The 16,422-nt window shown below is 44.1% G+C and overlaps 1 protein-coding gene across 16 annotated transcripts in view; it reads left to right on the top strand.

The window, feature by feature from the left end:
• The window catches only part of asxl2 (ASXL transcriptional regulator 2), a 291,236-nt gene that overhangs the window by 236,236 nt on the left and 38,578 nt on the right, over nt 1-16,422 (top strand). For all 16 annotated transcript variants that reach the window (XM_085996929.1, XM_085996940.1, XM_085996938.1 and 13 more), the window contains 3 exons: nt 1,202-1,342; nt 10,174-10,337; nt 14,675-14,771. In XM_085996929.1, the coding sequence (XP_085853055.1) occupies nt 1,202-1,342; nt 10,174-10,337; nt 14,675-14,771 (402 nt within the window). The remainder of the gene's footprint in view (nt 1-1,201; nt 1,343-10,173; nt 10,338-14,674; nt 14,772-16,422) is intronic.

Below are 16,422 nucleotides of genomic sequence, written 5' to 3'. Positions count from 1 at the left end.
GCTGGGGCGATGGGTAAATGGTATTTGGTGTGAGTTAGGACACAGGCAGCCAAGTTTTGAATGAGCTCAAGTTTACAGAGGGTGCAAGTTGGGAGGCTGGCCAGGCGAGTATTATAATAGTCAGGTCTAGAGGTAACAAAGGCATGGATGAGTGTTTCAACAGCAGATGAGCTGAGGCAGAGGCAGAAACAGAGATGGGCAATATTACGGAGGTGGAAGTAGGCGGTCTTGGTGATGGAGAGGATATGGGATCAGAAACTCATCTCGGGGTCAAATAGGTAACATCTTAAGTTACTGAGAAAAAGGCATCGACTGAAACTTTAACACTATCCACAGATGCTGCGTGATCTGCTGAGGGTTTTTAAAAATGAATTCTAAGTGGTTTGTTTCAAATTGTAACATTTAAAGTGTTACTGTAAATTGGTATTTAATGTTCAATACAGCTGTACCAAGGGAACTATAAAGAGCCAGAAATTTATCTGCAGTTGAAAAGCTGCTCTAACTATAATTAATAGTTATACTTTAGTAAACGTAAAACTAGAACCAGTGTATAAATGTTGTGCCGCATGTATTATTAATTTGTAGTAAGTACTCGTTATGAAACATTTAACGTGTTGCTGTCCCATTTTAAATGTAAACTGCAGAGTTTTTGACTGTTAAACATTTCAAATATTTTGGATTTTTGATACGAACCTTCATAAAGTTGAACTAATTGAAAAAATCCAAAGTTCAGGCTAGAATTTGATTTCAGATCATCCAGTTTGCATCCAAAATTAGCTATAAATTCTCACCAAACACTGCCAGGTTTGTCATCTCCTTCAGATTACCTCACCTTCCTTGTGAATCACAGTCTGCAGATGAAGTCCTGTAGCCAGAAATAAAGTTGCAAATAATGACTTGAAAAGGAACATGAATACATGAGATTGTCCACCAAGAACTCGAGGGTATTATAGAACAGCTTGGTCATGAAATGGTTTTATAATATAAAAGGGACATTTGAGTTCTTTGGTCCTGTGCTTTGAGAAGAAAGCTCAGCCCCAGACACGTGTACAGATGCACGCACACACGCTGAATAGAAGACTGTATCTCGGTGCTTAACTTAAGCTTTTTATTTAAATTCCTTTTCATGTATTTGTTCTCTTCGGTTTCTGTACAAATAAGATACTTCCATTTAAAAACATAATATCACATCTCACTGCAGGCTGGGAAATGAAACAATCAGATGGGTGTTCAACAAGTCCTCAGAATTCAACCTCCAGTTCATCATCATCTGGTAAAATGGAACAAGCTCTGCCTGGACTGGGCAGGAAGCCCTCTCAGAGGTCTGAGAGACTCAGTGCAAGTGAGTTTTAAATAAGTCTCTGTGTATACACTTTTCAGTTCTGTAAAAATAGAAAATACAAGAGAAAAGAACACAGTCAAACAAATATCTTCTTTTATTAGAGAGGTCACTGGATATAAGGATACAAACGAATTGTCAATCTCAGTTGGCAGTGGTACTTTCATTCACCCAGCAGAAGCATACTAGCAGTGTAGTGAAAAGGGCAGAAAATCAGATTCATCCCCCTGATCCATGTGCTCCCAGAACCCAAGCAAGGAACCATTGCACACAATTTTCAACATTCAAGGATTCAGTAATGCCATTGAGAAATACAATTCTGCTGCCTCAGAAATTCATTGTTGACTTGATTAAAGTGATTGTAAACATGAATAGGGAGTCATTTTCCTGGAGAAGGAAGTGGGTCATTGAAGTGTCCTTTAAGAACATAAGAAATAAGAGCAGGAGTAGGCCATTTGGCCCCTCGAGCCTGCTCCGCCATTTAATGAGATCATGGCTGATCTGGTCTTGGCCTCAACTCCACTTCCCTGCCCACTCCCCATAACCCTTCACTCCCTTATTGTTCAAAAATGTGTCTATCTCCACCTCAAATATATTCAATGACCCAGCCTCCACAGCTCTCTGGGGCAGAGAATTCCACAGATTTATGACCCTCAGAGAAGAAATTCCTCCTCACCTCAGTTTTAAATGGGTGACCCCTTATTCTGAAACTATGCCCCCTAGTTCTAGATTCCCCCATGAGGGGAAACATCTTCTCTGCATCTACCTTGTTGAGCCCTTTCAGTATCTTATATGTTTCAACTAGCTGGGGGAGCCCGGCGTTGCCGAGGCTTTTTCGAGGGCATGTTGTTGTTGGAAGAGAGAGAGCGAGTGAGTGGGGGGGGGGTGGAAGAGAGAGAGAGAGCGGGGGGGGGGAAGAGAGAGAGAGAGAGAGCGAGCGGGGGGGAAAGAGAGAGAGCGAGCGGGGGGGAAAGAGAGAGAGCGAGCGGGGGGGTAAGAGAGAGAGCGAGCGGGGGGGGAAAGAGAGAGAGCGAGCAGGGGGGAAAGAGAGAGAGAGACTGGGGGGGGAGAGAGAGCGAGTGGGGGGGAAAGAGAGAGCGCGACTGGGGGGGAAGAGAGCTCCCCTTTTCCCCCCCCCCTCACTCCCCCCCTCTCCCTCACACTCCCCCCCCTCTCCCTCACACTCCCCCCCCCCCACACTCCCCCCCCGTGTAATCACTGTCTCCCCCCCGTGTAATCACTGTCTTCCCCCCCCCCCCCGTGTAATCACTGTCTCCCCCCTGTGTAATCACTGTCTCCCCCCTGTGTAATCACTGTCTCCCCCCTGTGTAATCACTGTCTCCCCCCTGTGTAATCACTGTCTCCCCCCTGTGTAATCACTGTCTCCCCCCTGTGTAATCACAGTCTCCCCCGTGTAATCACTGTCTCCCCCCCATGTAATCACTGTCTCCCCCCCGTGTAGTCACTGTCTCCCCCCCGCCCGTGTAATCACTGTCTCCGCCCCCCCCCCCCCCCCCCGTGTAATCACTGTCTCCCCCCATGACCCCGTCTCCATCAAGGACACCGATCTTGCTCCCCCACCAGCTGGGAACAGCTAACTCAGCACAGACGAGGAATGCTGAGCGGCGGCCGGCGCCGGGAGCGGGCTCTCGCTGGCGGCGCATGTGCGGGCGGCGCATACGCGGTCTGTGCGGGCGGCGCATGCGCGGTCAGTGTGGGCGGCGCGAGGCGGCCTGGTGGCCGTTAGCGAGCGGGAAACTTCGGGCGGCCCGCCCGCGCTACGGCCCCGACACCGTGAAACCTGAGAGGGAGAAGTAGAGAGAGACAGGGAAGAGGAGAAGGAGAGAGAGGGAAGAGGAGAGAGGGAAGAGGAGAAGGAGAGAGAGGGAAGAGGAGAAGGAGAGAGAGAGAGGGAAGAAAGAGAGAGAGAGAGAGAAATTTTTTGAGCTTCAGGCCCCGAGTCCCCCCTGCACGAGGGTGAGGAGGAAGGGGGGGGTTGCTAAACACAATATAACACTCAAATAAATTGTTAATTAATTCCCTAACACACAATTCAAATATTTACCTTACTTCCCTAACACACTGAAAGTGTGGGGGAAAAATCGTGAAAAATCAAGATGGCGGCCACTCACCTCGGTTCAGAAGGATAAGGCCCGCCCACACACGCACCGATTGGTCGACCGGTCAGGTCACCGAAGCGTAGGATTGGTCAATCGTCGAGTCACTCGACACTCAACTGTAGGAAGGAACCCGCCGTCCGATTGGTCGACCTCGACGTCACACGGTCGCTAATGAGATGCTAATGAGCGGAACGCTGAACGTTTTTGGGATACCGCGGGCGGGATTTTTGTCCGGCCGAAACGTAAATACGCCTATGACCGGTCCGAAATCGCAAGCTTTCTTTTGAGGCGACGCGCGCGTCGGTACGCTCTGTAACTTTCAAACGTATAGAACACGGACAGACAGACAGACATCGGGACAGACAGACATCGGGACAGACAGAAGAGCTGCTTTATATATATAAATAAGATCACCTCTCATTCTTCTGAACTCCAATGAGTATAGGCCCAACCTGCTCAACCTTTCTTCATAAGTCAACCCCTTCATCGCAGGAATCAACCTAGTGAACCTTCTCTGAACTGCCTCCAATGCAAGTATATCCCTCCTTAAATAAGGAGACCAAAGCTGCACGCAGTACTCCAGGTGTGGTTTCACCAGCGCCCTGTACAGTTGCAGCAGGACTTCCCTACTTTTATACTCCATCCCCCTTGCAATAAGGCCAACATTCCATTTGCCTTCCTAATTACTTGCTGTACCTGCATGCTAACTTTTTGTTTCATGTATGAGGATCCCCAGATCCCTCTGTACTGCAGCATTTTGTAGTCTCTCTCCATTTAAATAATAATTTGCTTTTTTATTCTTCCTACCAAAGTGGATAACCTCACATTTTCCCACATTATACTCTATCTGCCAAATTTTTGCCCACTCACTTAACCTGTCTATATCCCTTTTCAGACTCTTTGTGTCCTCTTTACAACTTGCTTTCCCACCTATCTTTGTATCATCAGCAAATTTGGGTACAGTACACTCGGTCCCTTCATCCAAGTCATTAATATAGATTGTAAATAGTTGAGGCCCCAGCACTGATCCCTGTGGCACCCCACTATTTACAGTTTGCCGACCTGAAAATGACCCATTTATCCCGACACTCTGTTTTCTGTTAGTTAGCCAATCCTCTATCCATGCTAATATATTACCCCCAACCCCGTGAGCTCTTATCTTGTGCAGTAACCTTTTATGTGGCACCTTATCGAATGCCTTCTGGAAATCCAAATACACCACATCCACTGGTTCCCCTTTATCCACCCTGACCGTTACATCCTCAAAGAACTCCAGCAAATTTGTTAAGCATGATTTCCCTTTCATAAAACCATACTGACTCTGCTTGATGTATTATGATTTTTTAAATGTCCTGCTACTGCTTCTTTAATAATGGACTCCAGCATTTTCCCAATGACAGATGTTAGGCTAACTGGTCTATAGTTTCCTGCTTTCTCTTCTCTTTTCTTAAATATGGGCGTTACATTTGTGGTTTTCCAATCCGCTGGTACCTTTCCAGAATCCAGGGAATTTTGGTAGATTGCAACCAATGCAACCAATGCATCCACTATCTCTGCAGCCATTTCTTTTAAGACCCTAGGATGCAGGCCATCAGGTCCAGAGGACTTGTCCACCTTTAGTCCCATTATTTTACCGAGTACTTTTTCTTTAGTGATAATTGTTTTAAGTTCCCCCCTCCCTATAGCCCCTTCCCGACATCCTGCGAGGAGGATGTCGGGAAACTCCAGTACGATTTGGACAGGTTGGGTGATTGGGCAGAAACATGGCAAATGCACTATAATGTGGATAAATGTGAGGTTATCCACTTTGGTGGCAAAAACAGGAAGGCAGATTATTATTTGAATGGCAATAGATTGGGAGAAGGGGAAGTGCAAAGAGACCTGGGTGTCCTTGTGCACCAGTCGCTGAAGGTAAGCATGCAGGTGCAGCAGGCGGTTAAGAAGGCAAATGGTATGTTGGCCTTCGTAGCAAGAGGGTTCGAGTACAGGAACAAGGATGTCTTGCTACAGTTGTACAGGGCCTTGGTGAGACCACACCTTGAGTATTGTGTGCAGTTTTGGTCACCTTACCTGAGGAAGGATGTTCTTGCCATGGAGGGAGTGCAGCGAAGATTCACCAGGCTGATACCTGGGATGGCAGGAATGACGTATGAGGAGAGATTGTGTCGATTGGGCTTATACTCACTGGAGTTTAGAAGATTGAGAGGGGATCTCATCGAAACCTATAAAATTCTGTCAGGTCTGGACAGACTAGATGCAGGAAGGATGTTTCTGATGGCCGGGGAGTCCAGAACCAGGAGTCATAGTCTAAGGATAAGGGGTAAGCCATTTAGGACTGAAATGAGGAGGAATTTCTTCACCCAGAGAGTGGTGAACCTGTGGAATTCTCTGCCACAGAGGGCGGTGGAGGCCAGTTCATTAAATATATTCAAGAAAGAGTTGGATATATTTCTTGAGGCTAAAGGGATCAAGGGATATGGGGAAAAGGCAGGGACAGGGTACTGAATTTGGATGATCAGCCATGATCACATTGAATGGCGGAGCAGGCTCGAAGGGCCGAATGGCCTACTCCTGCTCCTATCTTCTATGTTTCTATGTTTATCCATTATTGGGATGGTTTTAGTGTCTTCTCCCATGAAGACTGATACAAAATATTTGTTCAAAGTCTCTGCCATTTCCCTGTTCCCCATTATTAATTCCCCAGTCTCATCCTCTAAGGGACGCCTACTAGACAGTTATCAGACAACTGTGACAATAACTGAAGTCACAAATTTAAAATAGTAAAAACTCTGAAATTGAAATGTCGGTTTATAAAAATGATTAAACACTTGCATGTAACCTTTTGAGAACATAAAACTTTGTTCTAGATTTCAAAATGTGTATGCCGTGTATAACGCGTGCAAAAATATTCTTCCAGAATTACTGAAACGGAATTAGAGTGATATATCAAACCATAAAGTTTTAATGTTGTAACTTTTTGGATGCTTTCTCCTTCTCATCAAGTGCTGAAACTTTTGGTGCCAAGAATTAAATGCTCCCAGGTCAGCTACAGTAAGGACTAGATGTAGGGTAAACTGTCAGAAAAAATTATTTGAACCCAAATCCAGGCTAGAGTAGCTCCCACTGCAGCAGTGTGAAATATCCATGTGTACAGCAGACAGCCTTTGAATGAGTCTCTAATTTAATGTTGAATTACAAGCAATTCTCTGCTGTAAATTTGAGCCCACTGGAATGAACTGATTAAACTTATTTTATTTAGGACCTTTACAGTTAGCGAAGAGAGGAAACAATGTGTGTTGGATCTGAGCCCAGGTCACGGAGGTGTGGGGAACCACTGCAGCATGATAAATATGCCTTTAATAAATTTGGGTATTTTCACCCAATTCCAGGTGAATATGGTTTCACAGTTTTTTAAAAAACTGCCCATAATTTGGCAATTCATTGCAGAGGCGCCATGGTGGGAGGGAATTTTCCTCTGGGCACTGTGTTAACAACATCATAAACATAACAGGAATATTTACTATGTTTGCTATTTTTAGCAAAATTATAAATTAATTCTTAAAGAATTCACAACCAGAGGCAATCTTCTGCCATGGTGTCTAGTTTAACAAATGGAAAATTTCATATTGGTGTAATGGTGGACAAGGACTGATCTTTTGGTCTGCATTTAAGACCCTCCTTAAAACCCAACTCTTTGACCAAGCTTTTGGTCAGCCTTCCTTATATCTTGGCTTGGCATCCATTTAAAAAAAAAAAATTATGCCTTTGTGTAGCGCTTTAGGTCTTTTTGTACATTAAAGGTGCCATATAAATCCAAGTTGTTGTTATAAAGTAGAGGGAGGTCAACCTTCTATTTGTTCAGTACTTAGCCTAAAGTACTCTGTCATAGCACAAAGAGGCACAATTCCCCAGCAATTAAATACTATTGGTTTAGTATGCGATCAAATGGAGAGAAGGGCCTACTTCATTCAACTCTATCTTGTAATTGTGTGCAATGTTTCATTTTAAGCAGGAAGCTTTAGAGCAGGTGTAAGTACTAATACAAAAGCAAAATACTGCAGATGTTGCAAATCTGAAATAAAAACAGCAAATGCTGGAAATACTCAGCCAGTCAGGCAACATCTGTGGAGCGAGAAAACGTTTCAGGTCGATGACCTTTCATCAGTCTGACAAAAGGTCATCGACCTGAACCGTTCACTCGGTTTCTCTCTCCACAGATGCTGCCTGACCTGCTGAGTATTTCCAGCATTTTCTGTTTTTATATTAACTGTAAGTAAAACTCCGCTTTGAGGATAACTTATTCTTTATTGAGTAGTTTGGGCCGACACTCTCTGGAGTTTAGAAGAATGAGAGGTGATCTCACTGAAACATATAAGATTCTGAGAGGGATTGACAGGATAAATGCGGAGAGATTGTTTCCCCTGGCTGGAGAGCCTAGAACTAGGGGACATAGTCTCAGGATAAGGGGACGGCCTTTTAAGACTGAGTTGAGGAGGAATTTCTTCACTCAGAGGGTTGTGAATCTTTGGAATTCTCTGCCCCAAAGTGCTGTGGATGCTGAGTCGTTGAGTATATTCAAAGCTGAGATCGATAGATTTTTGGACTCAGAGGAATCAAGGAATATGGGGATAGGGCAGGAATGTGGAGTTGAGGTCGAAAATCAGCCATGATCTTATTGAATGGCGGAGCAAGCTCGAGGGGCCGAATAGCCAACTCCTGCTCCTAATTTTTATGTTTCAATGTACTGACTTATAAAGCTACTGAACTGTGAAATAGACAAGCTGGTGTGACTTAGATCAAGGAGATTCCCATGGAGCACATCTGTACTTCATAATTGCTGTTAGTGTGCTAAGGTTGTTTCCTGATTGCATGACATCTTTCAAAAAAAAAGTAATTGCTGAGGATTTGTTGAAACTTGGACCCTTGAAAAAGCAGACAACTTGTAATAGTTCTGAAACAGACCAGTCAAGCTGATTATGATAATAGGCATGCTTGGATCCTCTTGACTTTTATCAATTTAGTGCATTCTACAGATAGCAGCTGAAGTGGATGATATGAAGGGTTCTGTGGATTATTTGAAAAACTGAGCAGTTGGGACACATTTTGGAATAAATCTTTTTGTATCATTCATAGTCAAGTTTTTTTCAGTTTGCAGTTTCCTTGTATTGATAGATAAAGATTAATTTGGCCTCTGAAAGGACAATTTTAAATAATTTATATTGTGGTGTTAAAGAAGTGTCAGTTACATTTACATCGCCTAAAGGGAGGTCGCAGAGAGTTTTACAAGGGTAGGGGACAGATTCTCAGCAGAAGATAAAGGCGTGAAAGGGGGGATCAAAAGCACAGCCAAAGAGATTTGGTTTAGGAGGCTCCTGAAGCCAGAGAGAAAGATCACAATGCTGTTGTTGAACTTGGTACAGGAGTGCATACAGACTGTAGGTAAAATCTATTCTATGCTTTATTTTTATAATTTTCTGTAGCTTAATTATTTTCACCAGTTGTTTGACTGTTGTGTACCATGGTTGTTTCTGAAACCCAACGGTTAATTGCGGGGGAGTGTTGTGTATGTAGGGGTTGTGTGAAAACATTTGAATCAGATGTAAAACTTCTGGATTTCTGTATTGTGCAGAAATATGGGACGCTAGGTCACATTCTGTCAGATTACATTTTAACATGTGTGACAGTTTTATCACCAGTCAAATGAAAATAGAAAAGTATAAGGTACTATTTATAAATAAATTGGAGTACTAGTCAAGCAACAATACTTCAATTATATATATCCTGTTAACTGTTAGTCTTTGTACACAATTGGTACAGAGATGTGACAAATACCCACTACAATGCCTTGCTTGAAAAGCCAAATGCACGGAGTAATTGTAGGAGCACTGCTCAGACTTTTCCACCTATTAACTGTAATGGACCTAAAATCATGGCAGATGAGGCTGCCCATGGGTAGTAGGAATTCGTAAAATAGGGCCAGTGATTTTAAACTTGCATTCACATACTATTACAGGTAGACTACCCTTTATCCGAACTTCCGAAAACCGAAACCCTCTAAAAACCGAAGGTTTTTTCGTTCAGCGTAAGTCGTGCGCACGACATGACCAGAGTGGCGCACGACTTACGCTGAGCAGGGCAGAGGGTCACTGAGTTCCCTCCTGGGTAGGAGATTGCAGGCCGAGCCGGGCAGTGTGAAGGAGGTATACCGGGAGAGTGAACCCAACAATACAGCGGCCCGTCCGATAGCTGCAGCGGCCTGTCCGATATTCTTTTATCCCCTCCCGACACCCCCCCCCCCACCCTTTCGGATAAGGGATAGTGTATCCTTTTTCCGCACTTCCGAAAACCGAAATCGTTCAGCGTAAGTCGTGCGCACGACCCCGACCCCCCCGCCGACCCCGACCCCCCCCGCCGACCCCCACCCCCGACCCCCCCGCTGACTCCGACCCCCCGCCGACCCCCACCCCCGACAAATTCCCCAGTCTTATAAAATACCTTCCGAAATCCGAAATTTTCCGAAAACCGAAACACGGCTGGTCCCGAGGTTTTCGGATAAAGGATAGTCTACCTGTACCTTGAAAGCTTTAAACAGGTGTTTGGAAAATCTAAAATCATACATTTTGTTCAGTAGAAAGGAATTGAGCATACTCTTAACTTACAGCTCTCAGGTAGTTGCAGTAAGAAATTAATTTATTCTTTTTGTTTAATTTTTAGGACAGCTGAAAAGAACAAAAGCCACCGATATTGACGTAGAGACACCGGACTCCATACTTGTAAACACAAATTTGCGGGCTCTTATAAATAAGCACACATTTTCTGTTTTCCCTGGAGACTTCCAGCAACGACTGCTTCTCCTGCTTCCCGAGGTGGACAGACAGGTCTGTGTCTGGTCAATCAATAGAAATACAGCTCTGTTTTTTGCCCATCAAATGGTATGTCCTGAAAAACATAGGACTAGCATTCCACTGAACTTGTGATACTCCACTGACAGCACAGTACTGCGCCCAGAGGCAGCAGGTGAGATGAAGGAAACGGTATATGGCTCTAGAAGTACAGAATACCATCTGATGAGATGATTTAATTCCCTGCCTCCAGAAGCAAAGCAGTGAAAAATAGCAAGAGGAGATGTGAAAATTTGCCCGTCCACAGTTCCAATGTTGTCACTGGTGCTCCAGGTCTGAACTGCAGTATAAGCAAGACAAATGCAAAACACCGGCAGCCTTGCCATATTTGAGAAGTTCTGCAATTTTAATTAGGGCACGAGATAAGCCACCAGCCGAAAGAGGCAACTTTGTGAGGGTAGAAGAAAAAAATAGAAAATGCTGGAAATACAAAGCAAGTCAGTCAGTATCTATAAAGAGAGAAGACACATTTTGGGTGGGGACCCTTCATCAGACTGACAACGAAGACGACCAGCATTTTAGTATGGTGGTTGCAAAAAGAGAGAGAAGGGGGGTGGGGGAGAGAGAACTAACAGATACACCAATCACAGAGGGGAAATTAATTTGCTAAATGACCTGTAAACTGATAAAAGAACAACAGTTACGTGATATAAAAGAAAATCGGTGAGGTAATGGAGAGATATCGATGGGACAAACAATATGTAAAGATTGGGGGGTGAGAAGGCACAAGAGAGGTTCATGTACAGCCAAAGCATGAGAAATAAAAAAACAGAGAAGAGAAACATTACTAATGTTACAGATGTAGCAGAAATAAAATAAAAACGGAAAATGCACACAAAACACACTGGATCTGTCAGGCCTGAGAAGACAAAAAGGACAACACCAAGGAGACAGGCCCCCACCAGTGCTGTGCTCTGACAAAGGGTCCCTGACCCGAATGTCAACCTGCTTCTCTCCCTTCCAGAAACTGACCCACAGTACAAAAACCCACTGCTGTGAGGAAAATGGAGGATGCAGCTGAGATCTGAAGTTACTTTCAGGCCCAAAATATTTGGCGCGCACCAGAGGCTGGCAGCTCATTTGAAACTGGGCGTTGGGCCTCATCTGAACCATTCCGGTGAGCTGCGGGTGCTTGTCAGGTCTCCCGAGGCAGCACGGTGGTTTCCTCCCGACTAATTTGAACTGACTCTGATGCTGGTTAGGTCCTGGGAGGCAAATAGGAGAAAATAAGAGGGGGTCAAGCGTGGGTCGGCTATAGCCAGCAGTAGTATCGTGGAGCCTGAAGGAGCCGTCCTGCTCCTTCTGGCTCCACATTTAAGTGAGTTAAAAAGCAAAAAAATTACATTTTTTTGTTGGTGGCCTCCAGCAGTCACTTTACAGACTCTTGGTTAGGCAACATATGGAACCAGAAAATCTGATTGGAGCATGTTTCACCCAGTTTCTGATGAATTTCAGAGAGTGGTCCTTAAATAGGCTTTGGGCCTTTTTTTTACCAGATGCAAAGAGCTTGTTTAAGGTGGCCACTAGGAATGCTTGAACATCGCCTTGAACCAGTATAGCATTGGACATATTTCAGGCGCTTTTGGGTCATGGGACATAGGACATGAAATTGAATGTTTAAGCCCTGTTTTGCAAAGGACTTTGTGGGTTTGAGCCTCACTGTGCTGACTGCCTACCACCAAATTCACCATGCGACATGCATAGTAAATTTCTGAGGGGTTTAATGCTGTGCCATTTCACATCTGATGTCAGTTTGGTTGGAAGTGGCAGTAGAGGAGCCTGATGATTGGAAAACCCCATTTGTGGGTTGAAAATGTGGTTTAAAAATGTAAATTGAAAGGAAATAGTGTGTGGGTGAAATTAGACTTGGGCGGTAGTGCAACATGGGCGATAGCCAATCGGCAGGATGTTTTACACCCTGCCCAATTTTCTTTTCCGTTGAAGTCAACAGAAAATAAAATCTGCCAGTGTATGAAATGGACTGCCAATTGAATATAAGAAATAGGAGCAGGAGCAGGCCATTTGGCCCCTCGAGCCTGCTGCGCCATTCAATAAGATCATGGCTGATCTGATCTTGGCCTCAACTCCACATTCCCGCCCGCTCCCCATAACCCTTGACTCCCTGTAGCTCAATTATTTGTCTATCTCCGCCTTGAATATATTCAATGACTCCGCCTCCACAGTTCTCTAGGGTAGAGAATTCCAAAAGATTCACAACCCTCTGAGAAGAAATGCCTCCTCATCTCAGTTTTAAATGGGCAGCCCCTTATTCTGAAACTATGTCCCCAAGTTCTAGAAACCCCACGAGGGGAAACATCGTCCCTGCTTCTACCCTGTCAAGCCTCCTCAGAATCTTATATGTTTCAATAAAATCACCTCTCATTCTTCTAAACTCCAATGAGTATAGGCCCAACCTGCTCAACCTTTCTTCATAAGACAACCCCTTCATCTCAAGAATTAACCTCGTGAACCTTCTCTGAACTGCCTCCAATGCAAGTATATCCCTCCTTAAATAAGGAGACCAAAACTGCACGCAGTACTCCAGATGTGGTCTGTACAGTTGTAACAAGACATCCCTACTTTTATACTCCATCCCCTCGCAATAAGGCCAACATTCCATTTGCCTTCCTAATTACTTGCTGTACCTGCATGCTAACTTTTTGTGTTTCATGTACGAGGACCCCCAGATCCCTCTGTACTGCAGCATTTTGTAGTCTCTCTCCATTTAAATAATAATTTGCTTTTTTATTCTTCCTACCAAAGTGGATAACCTCACATATTCCCACATTATACTCTGCCAAATTTTTGCCCACTCACTTAACCTACCTATATCCCTTTTCAGACTCTTTGGCCTAGAGTTTCAGTGTGCCGTGAGGCGGGCTTTTAGGCGTGCGGGGGGCAAAAATCCCAAATTCGGGGGTCCCGACACCATCCCGCCCAAAATCCGCCTCCACATAAGTTTCAGAGGAGGCGGGTACCCGCCCCGCACTGGGACCCGCCGACCCGAGGCGGGACGGGATTAGTGCCAATTAACTGCCTGTTAACAGGTAGTTAACAGGCAGTTTTTAGCCTAATCCCTATTTTGAAGGGTGTCGTGTGGGATTCCCGACGGCTCCAAACCACGCCAGGTTAGAGCAGGCAGGTCGTCGGGTGGAAGGACTTGGAGGGGTCGAGATGTCGGTGTTCAGGTGAGTGATGGGTGCATGAGTGAAAAGGTAAGTGTGTTTGGTGTGTCTAAAGTGTGTGAAGAAGTTTAAATTACCTGTACTTACCTTAACAGCCTTTCTTCCTCTAGGCGCTGGGAGTCCATCATTCAGCCGGCACTGAAAGCAGAATGGCTGCGATCTGTCAAAAGTGACAGCCTGCAGCTTTCAGTGCCGGTGAGAGTTCTAACTGTGTCTGCATAGAAGGACTCAAGTTAGAAGTCAGACTGTCAGTGTTTGACAGCTTGAAACAGCTGTGAAACACTGGTATTTTATCTGTCAACACCTCTTGACAGATGAAATTTCAGTCTGTGATGTCACCTGTTGCCGGGTGGCCCTTAATTGGCCTGCTGAGCCCGCTGGGCGGGCTCAACAAGGTCAATCAAGGGAAAATCGCGTGGATTGGCCGGATGTCGATGGAGGCGGGACAAAAACCTGAAAGTTGTAGTCCCGCCTCCTTTCCGACTGCTGAATGAAAATCCAGCCCTTTGTGTCCTCCTCACAACTTGCTTTCCCACCTATCTTTGTATCATCAGCAAATTTGGCTACAGTACACTCGGTCCCTTCATCCAAGTCATTAATATAGATTGTAAATAGTTGAGGCCCCAGCACTGATCCCTGTGGCACCCCACTATTTATAGTTTGCCAACCTGAAAATGACCCATTTATCCCGACTTTCTGTTAGTTAGCCAATCCTCTATCCATGCTAATATATTACCCCCAACCCCGTGAGCTCTTATCTTGTGCAGTAACCTTTTATGTGGCACCTTATCGAATGCCTTCTGGAAATCCAAATACACTACATCTACTGGTTCCCCTTTATCCACCCTGCTTGTTACATCCTCAAAGAACTCTAGTAAATTTGTCAAACACTATTTCCTTTTCATACAATCAAGCAGAGTCAACATGGTTTTATTATGATTTAGCAGAGTCAACATGCTACCGCCCGTGTTGCACTACTGCCAAAGTCGAATTTCACCTCCTGTTCTTAATTTTGTATCTGTCCTTATAAATGCAGCAGTTATACACCAAGGTTTCTTATGAAGAATGTACAAGTGGCTGCCTTTGCAATGCTTTTTCACCAATGTTCTGCTTGAATTTTTCTCATAGGTGGGTACAGATGGTTTGATGCGTTTGAGCACCTCGGCACTGAATAATGAATTCTTTACTTCTGCAGCCCAGGGCTGGAAGGAAAGGTTATCAGAAGGTGAGTAACTTATGCCAATTATTTTTTTTAAAAAAACAGCAATACCATTCCAGTGTACAATTTGCTTTCCTCCACTTAAAAAAAAGAGGCGTTCAATAGTAGTCTGTTCAAATATTGAATTTGATGGGCAACTATTTTATACTTTAAGTAGAATCTGTCATAGTTAGCAGTGAGTTATCATGAGTATCTTCATCGGTCTAGCCATTATGTGATGTACTGTATCACTTTTAAAATATAATTTTGAAATATTAGTGTTTGTGTGATATCAAAAGTTTCCGGAATAATGCATGGCATAAAACCCAGTGAACTTCAGTTATACAGAAGTATGTGTTGTATGTTCTGTCATATGATTTAGGTTGGCTTGGGAGGTGACCACCTGCCCTCTGTGGGGAATGATGCATGGCTTAGAGGTACTAAAAGAAGGAAGAAGTAACAGCCCAGAAATTCGGGTGGAGGTTTCCCGCGGGCACAAGCCCCCGACCTGATCACGTGGGCCATGGGGAGCCAATCGGAGCAGGGAATCTCCATTCATCGATTTGACAGGAAGACCAGTCAAATCTATGAAATAAGATCGGCCCCAAAACCTAAGTAAAACTTCAAATAAATGTTTTTTTTTTAAATCACATTTTTAAAATAACTATAAATTACATAAATTAACTATTTTAAACAAAAATTTTAATTTTTGAAGAAGTTAATTAAAGTTTTTAACGGGGCTAAAAATAAACTTACCTTTCTTTAAAGTATTTTAAAATGATAAACCTGTGGAAAAAATGTTTTAATTTTACTTAATTAACCTCTTACCTTGTTAAAAGCAGGCCTTGCGCCTGCTTTTTCCATGCGCAACTGCTAGGAACTTACCCGCACTGAAAAACCTGTGAAAAAAGCAGAAGTTCCAGGTCTACGCGCTGCCTCTCCGGCGCATGCGTTTGACCTCCGAACCCCTTCCTTCAAGGGAATGGAAGTTCTGGTTTCCAGTGCATGCGCAAAACCGGCACTTCCGTTGGCCTTACGGGTGAGTACACAGCGCGTACTCACCCATGGGGACCCGAATTTCTGGCCCATTAATATTTTCAAATAACAAGACATAAAAACGATAATTCAGTTTGCAGTGGGAAAATAACGTTTGTAAATCCTGTAGCTTTATAATGTAAATGGATTCCACCCTGTATCTTCCATATTTGTGTGTGTATTTCAGTGGGATGTAATATTTAGTGGGGTGTGCAACCCCATATTAAAATGCTGTCCTAAAGTGCCATCCTTCACCTTCCCAGTACTCATTACAATTCAGCTCAGTGAAGATTAATGTCATCTTTTTGAGCTGTCCTATATCAAAAATAAGAATCCATTCCATGTCACCTCAGTACTCAGTCCATATCTGAAATGTATTTTGAATAGTTTGCTGGTGTAGTTGTGCGTTGAAAGGTTACAGCACACAGATGATGATGGTTGTAAAAAGTCAGATAGCCAGGTGAAGGATAGAATATTGGAGCCTAGTCTTTAGTTGCTTACACCTTCTATGTTGAAATTCGGTGATTGATGGCTGGTGCCATCACCAATAAGACAGTAAGCAAGTGCCCCCTCTTAATGGGGCACAACCAATAAACCACAAGTTAAACCAAATTTAAATTAAACTTAACAAATCAAATCAAAT

Source organism: Somniosus microcephalus, chromosome 9 (genome assembly GCF_052327205.1).
Source record: "Somniosus microcephalus isolate GS21.2 chromosome 9, FLI_Smic_1.0, whole genome shotgun sequence".
Taxonomy (NCBI): Eukaryota; Metazoa; Chordata; class Chondrichthyes; order Squaliformes; family Somniosidae; genus Somniosus; species Somniosus microcephalus.
Note: the sequence above shows the minus strand (reverse complement) of the source record. Positions and strands in the feature narration are given on the sequence as shown.